Below are 19,883 nucleotides of genomic sequence, written 5' to 3' on the forward strand. Positions count from 1 at the left end.
TCTGTAACAGAGATTTGATTAAACTGCCATTACACATAAATCAGATTTGATTATTTTATTCCGATAAAAGCTTTTACAAGTTTTTAGCGCCTGCAGTCTTTGTGTGACAGCAGAAATACAAAAAAGAACAAAACGAGATTAAACAAGCTTAAGGCTAAAAGTCACGATGAAAACATGGAACACCTTTTGTACACAGGAAATTAGATTGTAACAATTAAAATCTGAAATCCACTTTTGCCGAATTAAAGTAGCCATAAGCTTTGCTATCCTGTTAAAATTGCTTCCTGATTCTTCAGATTTAGAGCTCTGGCTGCTGTTCGCAGGTGTAACACTAGTTGGAGAGGCACAGTGCTGAAAAGGCTCCTGCAGTGCTAATCAAATCCTCAACCCATTGCCATTAGAGTCCAAACTAGGTTTCATTCACCAATGAAAGCAATTTTTGCCTTAAACTGCCTAGTTTCAATAATGTTCTTATGGACCTTGGATGCACAATAATATCAGCACAACAGGGTTAATATTTAACATTATGGTTTTATTAATAACTTCAAAAATGAGAGCCTTGGGAGTTATAAACAAATGTATAAATATTAGTAATTGGTATCAGGCACCACATGTCTAACAATATCTGGATATTGGAAATCTACTAAAACCGAATATTTTGCATTTCCTTTTTTCAAAGAAGTTACATTTAAACAAATGTTGAAGAGCGAGCTCACCTTTACATGTGTGAATGCCATTCAAACTGCTGGGGCCTGCCGAGCCGTTGATCTGAGGTGCACCTGTCAAGCAGACAGAGAAACAATCAGACACTCTCAGGACAGAAGAACTGCATTTTAGGAGCATTTAAAGTTGTGCTTAAAAGGCCTTAAAAGGCTTTGAAAAGAACAGAAGGGACAAATGCCATTTGTACAAGATAAATAGGGGCTAAGACTCGATAAAAAGGGGGCTTGGACTAGACAAATTGTCAAACTTCATCCAAAGTAATTTATACTTCTGTTTATAGTGTTTACTTTTTATTTTATCAGTTCAACATAAATGAAATAAAATTAATAATGAAAAAGGGGATACAAATAAAAATAAAAATGTAAAAACAGCTCAAGTTTCAGAGAAGATATATTTGAAGATGCACCAAGTCAATACTTTATTAGGATGTCACTTTTTTTTTTTAACCATGTGTTGAGTTTCGGACAGGGTTTTCTTCTTCTTACCTGTTTTGGTCTGAGGAGCAGTTGCATCAATGATGAGGGCCTCCAGCTCGGAGCCCGTCTTATTCAGCTCCTGAACTCTGAATCCTTGGGACTCCCAGTTATTCAGCAAATCCTGAGATCACAAACAAAAACTGAGTCCCTTTGCATTTCTAACACTTCCAAAACGCAGTTAAAGAGTCAGGAACACACACCTTGAGCTGCTGGACTCTTCTCTGCAGGCCTTCAGTGTTAAGGCTGATTTCTTTGGAAGGCAGCTGGTCCTGCGTGGTCTGAAGCCAGCGGAGGAGAGAGTCTGAAAGGCCTCTGAATTGCACGAGCTGCTGCTCGCAGGTCTGGATGGCAGCAAACCTGAGAGCACAAAGCATGGGGAGAGGAGGACGTCAAAAACAGTTATAAATCTCAATCAGAAGAGACATTTTTTAAACAGTGAATCAGAAATGTAAGACGGATTTCGAATGTATTCTTAAGCAACATTCTCTTTTCACTGTATCCAGGGAAGCCTACAGGTTGTGTTGGTGGAGCCTTGACCTCATCCTCTTTTGCATATAATGTGTGGAGCTGTGGCTGCAAATATGCTGATGGCCTGCAACCAAAACATCAGCAGCAGCTTTGTCCTGCTGCTATTTTCTCCCCATTGGGATCCAAAGCTGTGAGTTATTCAAGAGGGCAGTTTATAGGTCAGACAATGAGCCATGTTCATGCTGCTTATGATAGAGCTGCTCTGAATGAAGGACATGGGCCTCATGCAAATTTGCTGTACAGAACCATAATACAGCAAAATCCATCTTAAAACCAAAGTTTAGTCTGACAATTCCACATGTCAGTGATTTAAATTTATAATACCTCCGTTTAGAAACCCGAAAAACTTCAAATTTAGGGAACACGTGAGGATGTTTTTCCACACTATAAAATTCTAATCTAATGTAAATGAAGACATACTGCCCCCTAGGGTCTATTATTGTGACGTGTTCAAAAGCTCCAAATGAAAATTGAATTATTTTTGAACAAATCTTTTTGTTACAATTTGTACCTTTTATTGACGTTTTCTTCCAGTTTGGTGAAATCATCAGATACTTCTTTCACATTGTTCAATACATTCTGAGTATTGCTGAGAGCTTTGGATTGGCTGATCTCTGTGCCGAGGCTGCAAAAGGATTTCAGCTGGCTCGCCTCCTGCTCCAACTCGGATTTGACCTCCTGTGATCAGAAAAAAAACAAGGATTCTGTACAGGCTTAAGAAGAAGTGGCTTCACTGATTACCCACTCATACACCCTGCTAACCTCAATAGTCTGCCTGTAGTCGTCCACGCTGCGGTCTGGAAGCCCAACAGGGGTCAGAGTCTTCTGTCGGCTCTGCATGAAGGCCTGCAGGTCAACCTCCAGACGCTCGTAGCTTTCCAGTTTGGGCAGCAGCACTTTGAGCTCAGCTTCCCTCTCTGCCTGGCTGGCCTGTGCATCAGTGTAACGCTGGCTGAGGTCATGAAGGCTGACCTTGAGGCCTGACGCTGTGGAGGGGTCTGAGCTTTGCAGAAGGCTGGAAATAGAGTCCCGAGTTGCTTCTACACTGCCCTGCCTGGACAGCAGCTCCTGACGAAGTTTCTGCCAGAAAAAAAGGTCAGAGATCTTTAAAATCCCCACATAAAAAACTATTTAGGACATGAACCGACTTCTGAACTCAGAAAACCTAAAAGTGGCTTTAGCTCACCCTGAAGGAGATGGTTTTCTCTTAAATGAATGACTTTTAAAAATAATGATCTTGTGGAAACACTTCAGGACATCTCACCTGGTTCTGAGTCAAAGCATCTTGTACAGCCTGTGCAGTGGGCTCAACTGGGCCAGGATTCAGAACCAGTTTGTCCAGCCAGCCCAGCAGGCCTTTCAGGCCCTCTTGAACACTGACAGACTGTGCCACAGCGGTCTGCAGATGTTCAGCCCGCTCTGACACTGATGCAGAAAGGCTGCCGAACCTCTTCTCTAAACCGTCTGGAAAAAAAAAATGAAGCTGTTTGAAACTCAAAATGGAGTAATAAGAGCGTTTGTGGAAGTGAGCGGAGGATCTTAAAGATAAATTGACCTGCTGTGCAGAGGATGTCAACAGCTTTCAGAGAGGGAGATTCATCTGTGCTGACTAGATCTCTTCCAGCTCTCTTCACCTTCTCCAGCTGCACCGAGCGCTCTGCCAGTTCATCCTGAAGCAGCTGAAGAGAAACAACAGAAACATTCCAAAATTAACGAGATCAATAGAAAAATAATAACTTAAAAAATCTCACTTAAGCCCTTATAAAAGACTTAAAAACTAATCTGTCCTTTCCACCATGTTTTTTTAGGCAAATATTTATGAATCACCTGGACTTGCCGCAAGGTGTTTTGTAAGTTCTGTGGGTCTGTGTCTCCACTGGACTTGGTTAAGCTTTGGTTTTGTTCCTGAGTGCTGAGCCACGAGTGCAAGGAGACGACCTCATCCTGGTACTGTTGGTACCTCTCCAAGAGGCCAGACAGACGGGTGCCCAACTCTGTGGACTGGAAAAAACATCTTTCCTTTATAGTTATCCATCAAGGAGAAACCAGGGCGATTTTCACAGTGCACCCTTGCTTCCTCACCTTGGTATGTAGGGTTGTATATCTGTGGTGGGCGTCCTGCAGCTTGTTGGTGACAAGCTGTTTGGTGCTGTGCAGAGCCGGATCAGAACCACCTAGCAGCTCCAGAGCTCCTTGAACAGAGCTCAGAACCTTCTGACCAGAGATGGAGACGAAGCGTAGGTCTGCCTTGTGGCAAATCACATCCTCAGCAAGCTGAAAAGAAACATATATATGGCTTAGCAAATGATGAACTTAAATGTTAACCAAAAAGAAAAAATAATTATTGTGGTTTCAAATTCCTGAAATGTAGATGGAAAAAATAATGTGCCTTCTAGACCAGCTTGAGAAAATCCAAACTGGTTTAATTTGCTTTCCTAGGCCATATAAGATATAAAAGTCTGTTGATAAGAGGATGCTGACAGAACATGAGGATAGAAAGTCAGCAAAAGTCTCTTTAACCCCTTAAAACTTGAACTTTAGCTCAAGTTTTCAACTACCATCAGCATTGTGCTGCTATGCAACCCTTTACATTAGTAATATATTGCATATATTAGTGCAAAGCTGATATGAAAAGTTGCTTTTCTCTGCTGACTCTCATTGATCTGGCCAACGGTCGAAGAATTACTGTAAGTAAAGAGCGTGAGTTACCTAGGTATCGTCAGCGAGATCTCGTGTTAAAGGGTTCAAATAGAAAAATGCTGTTTAGTGGCCACTTAAGACCTGCACTTTTTGCAGTGGGTGATATTTTTTAGTCTGTTCTCTTTCTTTAAAAGAAGCAGAAGGCAGAGCAGTGGCATCACGGATCCAAGTTCATGCCCTCTGCTCAACAAAAACCTATACAAAGTGTTTTTCTCTGATAATAACTGCTGTATTGCTGTAGCCAACATAAAAATATAGATTTTCCATCATAAATACAGGAGAAAGGACAGAGCAAGTTTAGCTCTAAAACTAAAACAAATATTCTTTGTATTTTCTATATTTCATTTTTTGGACCTCAGGACAGTTTTACATTTTACTGATGTCCATAAATGAGGTTTGTTTCATCAGTTTATTAATTGGCATTTTTTTATGTACCTTTCTGTGCTCCTCCAGCCGGTCTTTCAGTCCTTGTGCATCAGTTTCTCCCTCCCCCAAGGAATGCATCTCCTGTTCACTTTGCTCCAGCCAGGAGCCCAGGCTTCCATGTTCCAGGAGGAATTTACTCAGCTCATCCTGCAAGGCCTCAGACTTCCTTAGGCGATCCTGGAAACAGGGAGACAAAAACATCCAGGCACTCTTTTGTAGCTCAAAATTACTCTGGTTCTTTTAAAATTATAGTTATCTTTAAGAGGGTAAAACAATCATTTCCCAGTACTCAATTTGTTTCTTGTTCAACCATTATTCAAAATTAACCGGTTTTAAATGGAGTCTCCAGAAATGAATTAAATAGGTAAATGAATTACCTAAACACTATTAATTGATTTTTTTGGGTACTGATCACAAAGTTATTAGAATCAAGTTATGCGCATCAGCATCTGTGGGATTTTTTTAACCTTCCCTTACAAAAATGCAAATAAACCTAACTTAAAAAACATGTAAACATTTTTTCATTTGGGGTCCAAAAGTTATAAATATATAAAAAATATTTGTATGTATAGTAAAAACGTTTTCCAATTTAGGTGTGATGAAAAGCAATGTTAGAATAAATATTGTCTAATGTCGCCCTCTACTGGATTCTAATACAACAGATGAAAGTTAAAATAGAAGTAAAAAGATTAAAGACAAACTTTTTATGTTTTTATTTATGTTGTTATTTCATTGTTTGGTTTCCTGTCAGTTTTGTTCTCTGAACTCTCTGAACATGTATCCGTGGCAGCCGGATGCTTTTTTTGTCTGTACCTGGCAGCTCTGCAGCCGCTCTTGGTGCTGCGCCTGCAGCTGATCCAGAGCAGCACGGAGTCGCTGTTTCTCTTCAGCTGGGACCGCTGAGTCGGGCTGGTCCAGAAGGGAACGGGCTGACTGGGTTATCTGCAACAGCTGGGCCTGCTGAGCCTGCAGCTGCTGAAGCTCAGCCTGTGGGACCAGACCAACAGCAGAGCTAAGTTTTAGGGTAACTTCCAGGATGTTACAGAGAGAATGTGACAGACAAAAAGATTTTAACCTGCAGCCTTTCTGTGTGCGACACGACAGCGCCCTCTGGTTGTGAGTCCAAAGAATCAGTCAAATCTGGAAACGTTACAGTTGAGCCTCCCCTGTCTGATTGCTTCAAAGAGGACAGAAGGGAGTCTATCTGGTTTTGTGTGTCCTGCAGATCTTCCACTGCCTTTGCCTGGAGAACGGAGATGAAAGAATCAGTAGGGGTTAATCAAGCAAATAGTAGAAAGTAAAAAAAAAAAAATGTATATATATATATATATATATATAGTTGTGAAAACTTTAACGGCTTTAAAGCCACAAAAAAGCAGTAGAGTTTGATTGAGCGTGTAAGTTCTCACTCTCTGTGTGTTCTGCTGCACAACTGTTGTGATGGCAGTGTTCAGCTCTGACACGGATGCATCAGCAGAGTCTGTCAGGGCGTTGTACTGCTCCTTCAGCATTGCTAGCTTCGTCTGCAAGTTCTCCTTCTCCTCAGGGCTCAGACTTTCTCCTCGCTCTGCCAGAAACTCCTCCACTGACCGGATGGTGTCAGCCAGAGCTTCACCTTTGGCCTGTAGGTCCTTCTGCATGTCCTGCGTGAGGTCACACGCAAACACAAAGAAGTTTACACAAAACTTCATCTCAGATGCTCAATCGTGCAGAACAGAGGTGTCGTACCTTCAAACGCTTCTGCTTTTCCTGCAGGACGCTCACGTCACCCGATTCTCCTCCCCCCATCTGACTGGCAAGCAAAGCAGCAGCTCCGCCCAACCACATGTTAAGGCCTTCTAGTTTCTGAGAACACTCTGCTTTCTGCTGTTGGACCGCCTTGAGAAGTTGGGTCGAGAAAGAGGGAAGGCAGTCACAAAAAAAGAAAGTTAGCTGTGACACTTCTTCTACGGGGTTAACATTTTTCTACTGTTCGCACAAGAAACTGAATTTGCACCAAAACCGTATTTCTATGAGGTATATTCAATTTGCCAAGCTTTGAGCAGATTGTGTCCAGACTCACACTTTCACACAGACACACACAAAAACTTTACATCAAAAATGATGGTCAAGCACAAAAAAAAAAATCAAACAACTATTAGGTTATTTTTTTTGTTTTTCCTCGTTCTCTTGAGCTTTCAGGTGAGATGAAAGGAAAGGTTTAAGCCTGTGAAACTGTTCTGCGTTCAGGAGCCATTAACCGTCGTGATGCAAGCGATTGTCTTCAGCGGCAATCTGCAACAGCAAGGCAAACAGGTTAATACCACACGTGTTACAGAGACGTGCAGAGAAGCAAACACAGCAGCACACAGAGCCTGTGAGGTTTGAGGAATCAGACTAAAAGTGCAACTATGGAGGTTCCTTGCAAACACAGAGGTGCTCAGTTTGATGTTATAGATCGCTTGAAAGAAAGCATGACAAAGCTTCATGTTTGGAATTGCAGAGTGTCCTGCAGCATCTCTTTGCAAACCTCTCTTTCCTCTGCGCTGTTCTTCTCCCTGTCCAACTCCTTCTCTTCCTTTGCCCTTTCTCTCTGCCACTTCTCCTCCCTCTCACTTTGGGCAGACAGGGTGCTGGCCCAGGCCTGAGCTTGACCTGATGCCCTATGGAAGGCCATTTGCAGCTGCTGAAGCTGCCCCAGAAGCTGCCTGCTCTGCTCCGGGGCCAGGTCCTGCGCCCGCTCCGAAATGTAGGCCTGAATGTCAAAAGCCACCGCGCTGACCTCGCCGGAGCGAGCCGCGAGGGAGGACTGCAGCTCCTTCACAAGAAAAACAAACCAGAAAGAGAAAAAGCTTTAGTACATAGCAAATCAACTAAATAAACAACTTTTAAATGTAAGGAATAACAGATACACATTTCTTTAATTACACATTTGTCTATGCATCACAAAGAGGCTGCAACAGTTCAAATCTGCCTAAATAAACAAAAGCGTCACAGATCGTTGTGTCATAATGATTTTTGGTGGTAGCCTTTCAAACAGGATTAGGAGGAAAATGCTGAAATCTTAATGAAGTTTAAAGAACCACTGTTTTGTTCTGGGAAGTAAATATTACATATAGAAAAAAAATCTGCTGGTTTATAAATAATCCTCAGACAAAACAGAGATTAAAGATTCATGACTAAAGGAAAATTGTAAAACAAAAAAGCAGTTTAGTTATGATCCAAGTATTCAATGCAAAAGTTCAATTCTACTAAGAACTTGCCTTGCAGATCTTCAGTTGCTGTGCAAGCTCATCAGTTTTCTTAATTTCTTCTATTCCTGCTATTCCTCCATCCATCTGGGTCTCCATCTCTGTCAGCCATGAGAGCAGCCCATCCACCTGCTCTCCCAGGGCCTTCTGCTCAGCCTCCACAGAGTCCTGAAGAAAGCATCAGAGAGCTGAAGTTCTGCTGATTACTTCCAGTAATCATAAATATCCAGTGCAGAAAGAAAAACTGTGTTCTTTTCTTATTCAAAAGCTTCTTAGAATATTCTTCTCCCTTTATTTTTTACATGCCATTAATCATTTTTCTCCACTTTACCTTGTATGAGTCTCTCTGGCTTAGTAGAGATTGTAGAATGTCCTGAGAAAGAACAACAGCAGCTTCGTATCTACGACCTAAGCTCCGCCTATCTTTATCCAGAGCCAATAGCAGCTGTAGAGGGACATCTTTAGATTGGGGCTTCAGAAGTTGCTCAGCAGCCTGAACCGCTTTGTGGATCTCGGGTTCTAAGTCATGCAGTTCCAAGTCCAGAGTCTGGCAGACAGATTAGGAAAACAAAACCTTCCTTTATACTTCTTGAAAAAGAGATAATCCGCTTGTGACAAATAAATGGAAGTGTGAGAAAGTATAAAAGTGAAATTATGTTTATAATTTAAATATCACCTTAACATGGCAGATGATGTCATCCAACACCATGAGGCTACGACCAACAGACTGCTGTTGCTGCTTCAGCCGGACCTCAATATGTTGAACCATGGAGAGCAGAGCTACAATATGCTGGTCCTGCTCCAAGCAGTCTTGACGCATTAATGATGACTGTAGGAAGAGAAAAAACAAAATCCATGAGGATTTATTAGGAAAATTCCTGCAAAATAAACTGCCAAAAATAAAAACCATCAAGGAAAACAAGAAAAGACACCCATTTAAAACTACTGTAATTAGTAGAAATAGAACTGCTCTACTTCAGTTAGACCAGAGGTCTGCAACCAGAGGTCTTGGAGCCACAGGCTCCGTTGTGGCTCTTTGGCTTTATATATGCTAACGTTTTAAACAAATAATGGGGTTGTAGTTTATTTTAATTTTTATTAGTTGAGTTTTGTCATTTATTAACAAGTCGGATAACAGAGCAAACTGATGGTAAAAGGTTTAATATATTGTCAAAGTTATTTGTTATTATCTTCTGGTGCACAATAGTCAAGTTGCTGTGCAGAGGCAAAGCTCTTGTAGCACAGAACCATATTTACATGTTTGGATTTTAAAAGAAAATTTGGATTCTACACCAATGTTGTCATGTTACTATTTGATTGTAAAAAAAAAAAAAAAAACTTTGGTGCTCCAAAGTCAAAATGATAGAAAATGATATGTTTAACTTTCTTGCATTTTAAATTCAAGAAAATATTTGTATTTTATTTTGAAAGGAACTTATATGTTAAAACTGTTTGACTGAGTGAGATCTTCCAGCGCATAAAGGATACAACTTTCTCTGTCAAAACAGTAAAAGAATCAAAGCTAAAAGTGTACAATTCAAGTTTGGAAGTTTTTCTTTAAGTAAATTAGATGACCTTTTAACCAGCATTTGCTTTAAAAAAAAATGGCCATTTTACCTTGCGAGCCAGCAATGTTGCCTCATCTTTGTCTGGCCCTGTTTCTTGACTCTTCTCGCCACTCGCCTGTTTTTCCCCCGTCTCTGAGGTTGTTGTAGACTCGGTCATTCTGGCTGACTCAGACTCACTAGACACCTCTTCTGAGATCAAAGGGGACTTTCCTGGAGAGTCTACATTTAGATGTTGGTCTTGTACAAATTCTGGAAGACGAAGGGTTTGGGTTTCAGGTGAATGGTGCCTTCTCTTCTTTTTACTTTTTCCAGCCGGCTTGTCTTGTAGTGGACTGGGGGTCACAGGCTGATCTACAGCCGCGTTTGTTTTGTATGAAACATCAACAGAAGAGTCAACAGGCCCTCTGATATCTGATATCTCCTCAGTGCTCTTTTCCATTGATTGATCTGAAGGTTGAATGCCATGAACAACATTGATTTTTATCCTTTGTTCTTTTGTCAAATCTGAACTGCCCAGTGTTGTTTTTGCCACATTTTTTTCTGTTTTAGCTCTTGTTGCTTCAGAGTCCATTGCATTGGTGGTAATCTCGTTTCTATCTGGCACAGCTTTGTCTGCAGCTCTAAGAACCTTAGACTTTTTACTCTTCTTGTGCTTTTTACTTGGTTGAGTATCCTTCTGAACATCTTTTTGAGTGTCTGTCTTTCCCAACCTTCTGCTTTTATCACTCTCCTCTGCAGAGGTCTTAGACACTTTGCTTTCAACAGTTTGCAGAACAGGCAAATCTTCTGCAGCCATTTCTAGCTTAATGTGGTCCTCCTTGAATGTCTTCTGTTCTTTAACATCAGTTGGTGACTTATCCATTCTCCTCCCAACATCACGTCTGTCCTCTTTGGTACTTTTCAGACTTTGTCCCTTTATATCACTTGCATTGACGCCTTGACCATCCTTCTTCCCTATTTCTTTTCGCAGCACCTCCAGTTTTTCAGCAGCCTGCTTGTCACTCAAACCTTTTTCAAATACTTTCTTAAGAATACTTTCTTTGGCTTTTAGTATCAAAGCAGCTTTCTCCTCCTCAGGTAGCATTTCTTTTTGAGTCAATTCCCTCTCTGTACTTTTGTTTTCCACTTGTGAACACTCTGGTTGCTGACAGACCACAGTCTCACCCATCTTCTCTTCTTTTTCATTGACTTTATCTACACTTTTCCCTGCACGTTTTTTCAACATTGTGTTCGTTGCACCGTTATCCTGTTCAGAAACCTCCTCCTGTCCCTGTTTCATAAAGTCATCTCCAGTCTCAGATTTTTCATACATTTCTTCAACACCAAAAGGTTTGGTGAAAGCAATCGAACCCCCATTCTCTGATTTGTCATCATAGCTTTGTGATGTTAGATCAACTCCTGTAGAATCAACAGCCTCTGATGACCCATCAATCTCTGTGTTGACTTGTTCTGTTTTGGTTTCAGTTTCTGTCTCTTTGACCCTTGCCTTCTTTTTACTCTTCTTTTTCTTCTTGTTTTTGTTTTCTAAATCTTGATTCACAGAGGTTAAAAGTTGGCCTGACTGATCTAAATCTGTACTTTTGACCTGCAATTCCTTGATCTTTAAAGACTTCTCAAAACCATTGACATCATCCTTTACTTCATCTGTCTGAGCTGCTAACTGATTCTTTCCATTCTCCAATTCACCTTCATTTGCCAGAACATCACTTTCTTTATTCTCTTTGTCATCCACCACCTGAGTACTCACAGTCTTGTTTTCATTTTCAGATAGAGAATATACGACGACCGTGCTCAAATCACTCGGCATCTGTTCATGGTCCTCCTCTTGAACTGGTTTGACATCAGCACCTTCTGTCAAGTCTTTCTGTTTTTCAGCACAAAAAACTCCTCTTACTTGAACTTGAGTTTCAGCTTCACCTGATTGACAATTTCTATCAAGCTCATCTAGGATAACGTTGTTCATCTCAGAGACCTCCATTGTGACTTCTTCTATTGTTTTTTCAACATTGCTTACAAACTCAGACAACGTGTCCATTGATTGATCTGAATCAATTAAAGAGTTTTCTCTTGAAGACTTTAGAGTTTCTTTTTCAAGCTCTTCTGTAGTGACATCACAGACAAACAGAACCGGCGTTTCAAGTTGGGATTTTTTGTCTGACATGATTGAACTTCTTACTAAATCAGAAGAACTTGAGGAACCTTCAGTGTTCATATCAGACCAGTTTGCTGGATTGTCCTGGATTGCCACTGATGACATTATAGCGTCTGATTGATTTGATAAGTTATCAAGTGTTAAGCTCTGTTCTGAAGACATTTCTTGTGCTTTTTCCTGGATATCTGTGGCCATGTCACTAGATATTAGTCCTAATTCAATTGCATCATTCAGACCTGACACCCTCTGTCCTGTGGTGGGATTGATTAAGCCTCCCCTTAAAATTTGGTTGGTTGCAATTTCCTTAACCATGTCTTCTGGAGCTAAATTTCTCTTAAAGGCTTCAGGCAGTGTGAGCCTTTCTTTAGTGTTGATATCAATAATCCCACCCGTGTCTGCTTGACTTTGGAGCAGCCTCAGTGCTGGAACTGGATCAACTTGCTTTAATGCAACAGCCTCGATAAGGGTCAACCTGTCCTCAGATTGTTCCCTCTGAATGCCACTAAAAGGTTTCACCTCCAGGAAGCGTTGTCCTGTTTTAATATCAACTTTACCCTGGTTTACGAGTTCAGAATACGGTACAACGCGTGCAGTCTGAGGGTCAATCACTCCTTGTGTAACTGCTGGGGAAGCCATGACTTCATTTGCTGTGTTTTTATCTAGCAAACCCTTAGAAACAGCATCTGAAAGGGTCAGCTTAGAGCCGGTTTTAGGGTCTAAAATGGCACCAGATAATGCCTGGAAAACAATGGCTTCGGGGTTACTTGAAGGACTGACCTTTCCTTGGAAAATCCACTCCAGTTCTTCAAGCCCAGGAGCAATGGATCGTTCCACTAGTCCTCTATCTACAGCATCAGAGACTGATAGCTTCATTCCTGAACCATGATCTATTATCCCACCTTCAGCAACCTGTTTTGCCAACACCTGATAAGCATCTTTTGTTGCAATAAGCCCTTTCTGAATTGCTTGCTCCAAGATAACTGGGATCTTAGACTCAGGGTCCACAACACCATCCATTTGGAGCTGTAAACTGGCTTTCTTAAGGGTAGTTGCACAGTCTGTCTCTTTTCCCTTACATGCCTTTTCCAGTGCCACTAGTTCTTCTCTTTGTTCTTCATCAATTAATCCAAGGTTTGCTGCAAGAGTGACAGAGACTTTCTTATCCCTGCGGAGGTCCACAATCCCTCCAGATGCTACCTGTGCTTCTAAAAGTCGAGCAGCCGTGTTAGAGTCAATCAACCCAGCCTCAGCTGCATCCTTCACCCCACATATTTGGTATTTTTCTACATCTACAACACCTGCCAAGGTTTTGTCCGACTTCAAGACAGTCCACATTAGATCTTCATCTATCAAACCTTCCTGTATAACTTCGTCCACACTAAGTGGCTTAGCCCTGTTAGCATCAAGGAATCCTCCAAACAAACCTGCCTCAGCCATTAATTTAACAGCTGTATGGCCAGGAAGGATCCCCTGGGCCACAGCCTCATCTGGGAGCAGCTTTTCACCTTCGTCTGTCTTCAGACCTCCATGTTTAAGCTCAAAAACCAACCTCTGCAGCTCAACATCTTTGTTTTCCTCCAACTCTAAATTGCAGCTGACAAGCTGAGGCTCAGAATGCTTGGACTTATTTTCTGTCTCAGGCAAAGGTTCTTGGATACTATCCATTTTGTCTTGGCATTGCTGTTCATCTTTATGATCTTTAGACTGTGTTATAGCCACATCTTGATTTACTTTTGCTGTTATTTTCTCTCTTTGTTCTATACTTTTACAATTTTCCTGTGATCTGAGTGTGATTATCCCACTGATGTTATGACAGGGACTTTCCGTTGATTCTGGAAAACGCGTTTCCATCTCTGAGGGTAATATGTTTCCTTGATAGTACAACTCTTCTTTAAGGTCATTAGCTTCAGCACTTTTACTGAGTTCTTTGTGTGTATAGCTCATATCATTGACCACAGTTTTAGTCAATGAGATTTTGTTTTGTGTGTCTTCAATAGCAAACTCTTTACCTAGATTGATGCCAATTTGCTCTTCTACCATTTTGTTGTCATCCACCATTTTATCTGATAAACTTGTCTCTTCAGTTATTTCTGGCACTGATTTTCCGGACACTACCTGTGTAGCTTTGACCATCATCGCCAGTTCAGGGTCAAGCACTACCAACCGTTTTCCAGAATGAGCATTTACGTAGCTGTGAGTCATGAGGTGAAGCAACAACTTGTTCTCGGCTTGTTCTTTAGAATTTGGCACATTTGTTGGTATCGTATCCCTTAGAAAGTCTGTGGGAGGTGACTCAAGTAGTGGTGGGGATGTAAGTAAAGGTGGGGATGTAGGTAAAGGTGGGGATGTAGGTAAAGAGGGGCTGGCTGAACCCCAGTTTAAGCGGTTCAGAGATGGGGTGCCTGATTGGTTCAGGTTGCAAAGGGTGTCCGGTATGTAGATATCTGCGAGGCAAGTAACCACACTTGGCTCAAGGGCCTCATCACCATCTTGGTTGAGGGATATGGTTTGAAGGGTTTCAGTGTTGTACAGAGCACCAATGAAATGTCTCCCTCTAAGGGCTTTTCTAGCTAAATCTCCTGAGATTGCTCCCTGCTGAAGAGCATCATTAAGAGGCAGGAGTTCTCCTGATTCAGGCCAGAGGAGTCCCATAAAATTCTGCAGAGATTCAAGGACCAGCAGAGCCAGCTGAGAAGAGAGAAGGTTTCTTTGGATACTGTCCTCTAAATTCATGCGTTCTCCACTCAAAGGATCGAGGATTCCACCATTTTGCAGCTGCCGTGCGAGCATTGAACAAGCTAAATCACGGTCCATCAGTCCGCGGCGAACAGCCTCTTCAACAGTTAGCCGGTGACCAGAACGTGGGTCAACAATGCCACCAGCAAAAAGTTGAGCTTCAAGTAGTGATACTGTCACTTTCCTGTCAATCAGTCCTTCCTGGACTGCTCGGAAGATCCCAACTTTTTGTCCAGAACGCAGACAAACCGTTCCTCCGGGGTGCTGTTTGACAGGAAGTAGGAGGAGACCAGATTCTTTATCAAGAACACAGCACAGCTGAAGCTCATGCAGATTTACCGTCTCTGCTGTGTTTGGATTAATCAGCTCTTTGTATTGTAGCCTTAAATGCAGCTTTGATGAAGTCTGAGGGGACAGAAGTCTCATTTCCTCTGCTTGTTCCAAACTTAAAAAGTCTCCAGACAATGTTTTCAAGCCCCTACTGTTGATCTGGTGTTCCAGAATACAGAGTCCCTCTTCTTCTCCGATTAAACCAGACTCCATTGCTGCAGCTACAGGAACAACAATCTCCTGTTTGTGATCTACAGACTTACAAGTGTTGTCTACTAAATTTAAGGCACTCTCAAACTTGGACAGTGACTCTCTGGTGTGAGTGTCAATGAGGCCTTCAGATAGAGCTTGTTCCAGTGATAGACTGACACCAGAGTCGGGCTGAATTAGTCCGCCAGTAATAAGCTGGGCCGCCAATAGGATATGGCAGGTGTCCTGGTCAATTAGACCACGTCGGGCAGCTTGAAACAGTGAGTATGTTTCCACTGTTCCCAGGTCAATCACTCCAGCAATGGCAACTTGGACCTGCAGAAAAATGAACAGAAAACAAGAAGTTTACCTCATATTCTTTATGGAAGCTATGTGCTATATATTTAAATGAAAGCACTTTCATTATGCTATGTTACGATGTCACCATGCTTTACTGGTGAGGTCAAAAATGGTGCAGGATTTAAGATAAAGGACAGAAAAAAGACCACCACCACTTGCCATAAACACAGTTTAAACATGTTACAATTTCCTTTGCAAATATTGAAATTTGGTAAGGCCTGTTCACACCGGGACGAATTTCGCCCACGATTTTCGCCGACGTTTAACGCCTTGTGACTAAACAAAGGGCACCAATGTGAGTTTGCACACCGACGCAAAAAACGCTACGCGTCAAAGCGTCACTTTTTAAAAAACGCCTCGGGTTCGTTTTTTTGGTTCGACGCGCCGCGTCGAAAACTATAAGACCAACGAGAACAGCGCTTTTCCACACGTGTCTGGAGCCTCTAAAGTTACAATAAAACACAACTTGGGGGCGCTCAAACATCAAACTGCCTTTCTGAGCACACATACCAGCGAAGAAGATAGACGCCAAGTAGCGTCTACACTGCCGCGAAGAAATAATGACGGACATTCTAAAATATCCCCGAACCAAGCACCAGTTGGAGCAACTGGTGCTTGAAATATTCATGTTTTCTTTGTATGATTCTGACAAGCGCGTAAATACTTGCGCTCTTCTTCTGAGCGAAAAGCGACTTTAAGAAGCATAAAGTTGCGCAGCGCCACCTTGTGTACAGGAGTATTTCCCTTTTATATTAAGCGCCATCTAATGTCAGGGAATGAAATTGCATGTTCTCTCGGCTCATCGTCAGCGAAAATCGCCTGGGTGTGAACACAAAAAACGTGGCGAAAAACGCTGGCGAATAACTCCTGGAGAATATTCGTCCAGGTGTGTACGGGCCTTTACATGTTTGGGACAAAAATGTTTCTTTTAAGCTTTTCATACTTACCAGAACTACTCTAAAAGAGCACTAAGAAGCAATAAGCATGCAACAGAGCTGACAGAACAGAAAAGCACCAGATAAAGCTAAAACATTAAAGACACAAAAAGATCTGGAGAAAAACAATAAGAGGTAAAAGAGAAAGCTAGCACTACTTACCATCCAGGATTGTGTCGTCTTGCATACAAACTAATGGGCCAGTTTATGGCTCAATAAAGTGAGGTGCGATAAGTGAGAAGCTGGCTGTTAGCATCTGCGTAGCTTCTCTCTGAGCCCTAAAAACTGTCAAAAAACTGAAACCCAGTAGCTAAATACCAATATGATACATCTTTCTACAGGCGACTACAAGCTTTATAGATCTTATTTCCCTGAACTAAAATCCCTCAATAAACTAAATAAATATCCAACTATTCTGATCTGCCAACTAAACCACATATCTAATAAAATATTCACAACTTCTGTATTGTTTTCTTTTCCATTCCCCCTTTTGATCTCCAGTTTGGAAGTCCACTCCTCTGGCAGCTGTTAGTGAGTTTCAAGCACAAAGCTGGTTTAAAGTTTCACACATTAACAATATGCATTAGAACATAGACAAAAACCCATTCATTCACACTCTCACACACACACTCTTGTGATCTGGACACAACATGCTCAAAAAGTGAAGTTAGTTTAGTTTTTTGCACAGCTGGCCTTAGGTGCACCTTTTCTAAGAAACACAGCTAGCTTTTAAATATTCTTGTTTTCAGACAAACACAAATAAAATCAGCAAGTAAAAAGCAGTGAAACAGGGCTGTAAAAACACCCAATTTAGCCAATGTTTAAAGGTATTAACACGTTTTATCCATTTTTGATTACCGGTAATGATATATGCTACGAACAAGGGCTTTAGAATATTGACGAGAGAACTGTGATTACTGTGATGATGGTTGACTATACAAACAAACCTATGAACACACACACACACACACACACTGACATCTGTGTGTGTGTCATTCCTAAACAGTAATCTGCTTCAGACACAAAGCAAATGCAGGAGCTCTTCCATCTTCTAAAGTGACACTCAGGTCTTAGGTTGCTTAAGAATCTCTTTTCAATACAGTAACAGGGTAGCAGAGTAGTTCTTACCAACTCTGGAAAATGGAAGACTTTGTATTTTTTCCTATTGCTCAATAAAAAGTAATTAAAGGGACAAAACTTCAGTAAAAACTTGTTTTTTGTGGACGTAATAATTAAGGTATAATATCAAAGGTGACCTTTTTAATGACTTACGTTATGTACAACCAATTAGAATACATTTTCTATTTAAATGCTCATCTGAAGTAAACTGAAATAAAATGCTGCCAAAATAGGTTTTACAAGACTAAATAATCTGTTTTGCAGCCTTGAGTTGGTTACATTTTTCTTCTCTTTTGTGTGTTTTTACATAAATCTTTAGTACATTTGATTAGGGATAGCTTTTGAGCTTTAGAAATAAGGTTGACTGATCCAGATCTTACAATTTTTTCGGCAAATTTTTAATCTAATCATATTTTCTGTCTGTAAGAATGTTTCATTTGGATTTGATTGAACAGTTATGGCTTCTTTTGAATTTCATTAAAGCTTTTTACACCAGAATGCCTTTCCTAATGGTCCTTTTTTGCTCTTCTTTAATCAGTAAATCTGAAGGACTTCAGCAGCAAGATAGAAGTGAGTGTTCACCTGATTGATGGAAAGCAGTTCATGTCTCTAAAGGGCTACATTATGAACAGAACAAAACAAGGTAGGAATCAGTGCTCTGACTTTATGAAGTGCTTAAGAAGACATGGTGTGGTCATTTCAATCTACAAAGAAGATGGTGGGGGAGCACATCTTCTTTTAGCTTCTACATCTACGACCATGATCTCAGCAGGACTGCACTACTGAAGCACCACTAAGGCCATGTTTTCCTTGTGTTAGCAGTTCAGCTGATGATGTTTTTATGATGATGAGAGTGAAGATGACAAAATCAATGCATGGACAGTTGGTGGTATGAATACAGGCTTTAAGGAGAACTAATTTGTGAGTGAATCACTCCATGCTGAGGCCCAGTTCAGACTGTGTCAAACTTGTTCTACTTTCAAATATCTTTTAGAATGGTTGATCATGAAGGGTACACGTCTGAACGGGGTCTATGATGACTCTCAAACCAAACCTTGACAAAAATGATGATGTTTTTCCAAAGTGCGTGCTTGGTGAACGTACAACATGCTGTGCAACACACAAAGTCTCGCTGGCCCACACATGAACTGACAGAAAGCTTGCAAGCACATTCTGCCTGAAAGGTTCTTTCCCTTCTCTTGGTTAAGCGAGTTACCATCGAGGAGCACAGTATCAAAAACCTGCAAAAGCCAGTCCCTTGTCAGCCAAACCCCTTCCACCTGTTTACCTTTAGCTCCTCCTCTTTGGCGAGCTGTTGCTCCAGCTGCTGTAGCTGCTGGGTGGAGCTCTCCAGAAGTTGGTCGTATGTGTTGGTCAGCTCAGCCAGCTGAGCCTCCACCTGAGCACGCTCTTCTGGTGACATCCTGTACATTCAGACCAGAGATGAGTTGAAAAGATCACGTTCTTTTTCTTGTTTGTTAAAATGTTTCACTCTTGTTTGCTCATGGAGACAAATGCATAATTGACTGAGCAGAAAAAGTAACCACCACATGTGCTGTTTACATCATGTGAGCTGCTCTTAAAGGTGTATGAGTCCACTGAACTTACTTGGCTGCCTGCTTGGACCGTAGGAAGGTCTGTGTGCTCCGTATGGCCTCAGCCACCTGATCCTTCCTGGCGGCCAACTGTTCGCTGATAGCCTTGAGAGCGGAGGAATGAGACGACATCGGCCTCAGCAACTTTAACCACAATTTTTTTAATGAAAAAAATGAGCTGTTAAGCACCTGTTGAGCAGCTATTGAAGACTCCGGGCTGGAACCTCCGCTCCGACCACAAAGACCTTTGACCCAACCTAACAGATCTGAAACCTGCCCCACTCTGGCCTGCTTCTCCTCCTCCACCTCTTTCTGCACAGATTGAGAGGCAAAATAACGTTTAGCAATCAATTCTGCAAAAAAACAAAAAAAAAACAGGGGAGGGTAAAGGTTCAAGCAGAGAAAAACAATAACCTCTTCTTCTTCCAGCCTTCTCAGAGCATCACTGATATACTTCACATGCTGGGTGGTTAAGGTGACCAAGGATGTGTAGCGTGTGCGTAAGTCCATGAACTGCAAGGAAAAAAATGTAATGGTTGGTAATTGACACACGAAAACAAAAAATTAAACAATAAAAGAAAAAGTTTTTTCCTTACCTCCTGAGTAATGGCATCAGAGGAAGAGTGCATCCTTCTCCTCTTGACAGATGACTTGTGCATTGACTCCACGAAGGCCCTGTAAGTCATCAGTTGGAGCTCATAATCCTAAACAGAGAAGATGACAGGGGTTGGTTAAAGTCAGACACTTAAATATGCAACTTTTAATGCTTTCTCATACTGAACAGAAACAAAAAGAAAACCTAAAATAAATACAAGG

At 41.4% G+C, this 19,883-nt stretch overlaps 1 protein-coding gene across 22 annotated transcripts in view; it reads right to left on the bottom strand.

Moving 5' to 3' along the window:
* Positions 1-19,883, bottom strand: part of LOC101157308 (microtubule-actin cross-linking factor 1) — a 192,909-nt gene that overhangs the window by 59,895 nt on the left and 113,131 nt on the right. For all 22 annotated transcript variants that reach the window (XM_023959957.1, XM_023959950.1, XM_023959949.1 and 19 more), the window contains 24 exons: positions 19,664-19,771; positions 19,482-19,580; positions 19,257-19,379; positions 19,081-19,172; positions 18,761-18,896; positions 9,701-15,394; positions 8,760-8,912; positions 8,415-8,630; positions 8,096-8,251; positions 7,363-7,650; positions 6,582-6,731; positions 6,263-6,496; positions 5,929-6,096; positions 5,667-5,840; positions 4,863-5,030; positions 3,810-4,001; positions 3,555-3,728; positions 3,283-3,406; positions 2,992-3,191; positions 2,490-2,807; positions 2,239-2,405; positions 1,400-1,556; positions 1,209-1,320; positions 717-779 (listed from right to left, as the gene is read on the bottom strand). In XM_023959957.1, the coding sequence (XP_023815725.1) occupies positions 717-779; positions 1,209-1,320; positions 1,400-1,556; positions 2,239-2,405; positions 2,490-2,807; positions 2,992-3,191; positions 3,283-3,406; positions 3,555-3,728; positions 3,810-4,001; positions 4,863-5,030; positions 5,667-5,840; positions 5,929-6,096; positions 6,263-6,496; positions 6,582-6,731; positions 7,363-7,650; positions 8,096-8,251; positions 8,415-8,630; positions 8,760-8,912; positions 9,701-15,394; positions 18,761-18,896; positions 19,081-19,172; positions 19,257-19,379; positions 19,482-19,580; positions 19,664-19,771 (9,466 nt within the window). The remainder of the gene's footprint in view (positions 1-716; positions 780-1,208; positions 1,321-1,399; positions 1,557-2,238; positions 2,406-2,489; positions 2,808-2,991; positions 3,192-3,282; positions 3,407-3,554; positions 3,729-3,809; positions 4,002-4,862; positions 5,031-5,666; positions 5,841-5,928; positions 6,097-6,262; positions 6,497-6,581; positions 6,732-7,362; positions 7,651-8,095; positions 8,252-8,414; positions 8,631-8,759; positions 8,913-9,700; positions 15,395-18,760; positions 18,897-19,080; positions 19,173-19,256; positions 19,380-19,481; positions 19,581-19,663; positions 19,772-19,883) is intronic.

Source organism: Oryzias latipes, chromosome 11 (genome assembly GCF_002234675.1).
Source record: "Oryzias latipes chromosome 11, ASM223467v1".
Taxonomy (NCBI): domain Eukaryota; kingdom Metazoa; phylum Chordata; class Actinopteri; order Beloniformes; family Adrianichthyidae; genus Oryzias; species Oryzias latipes.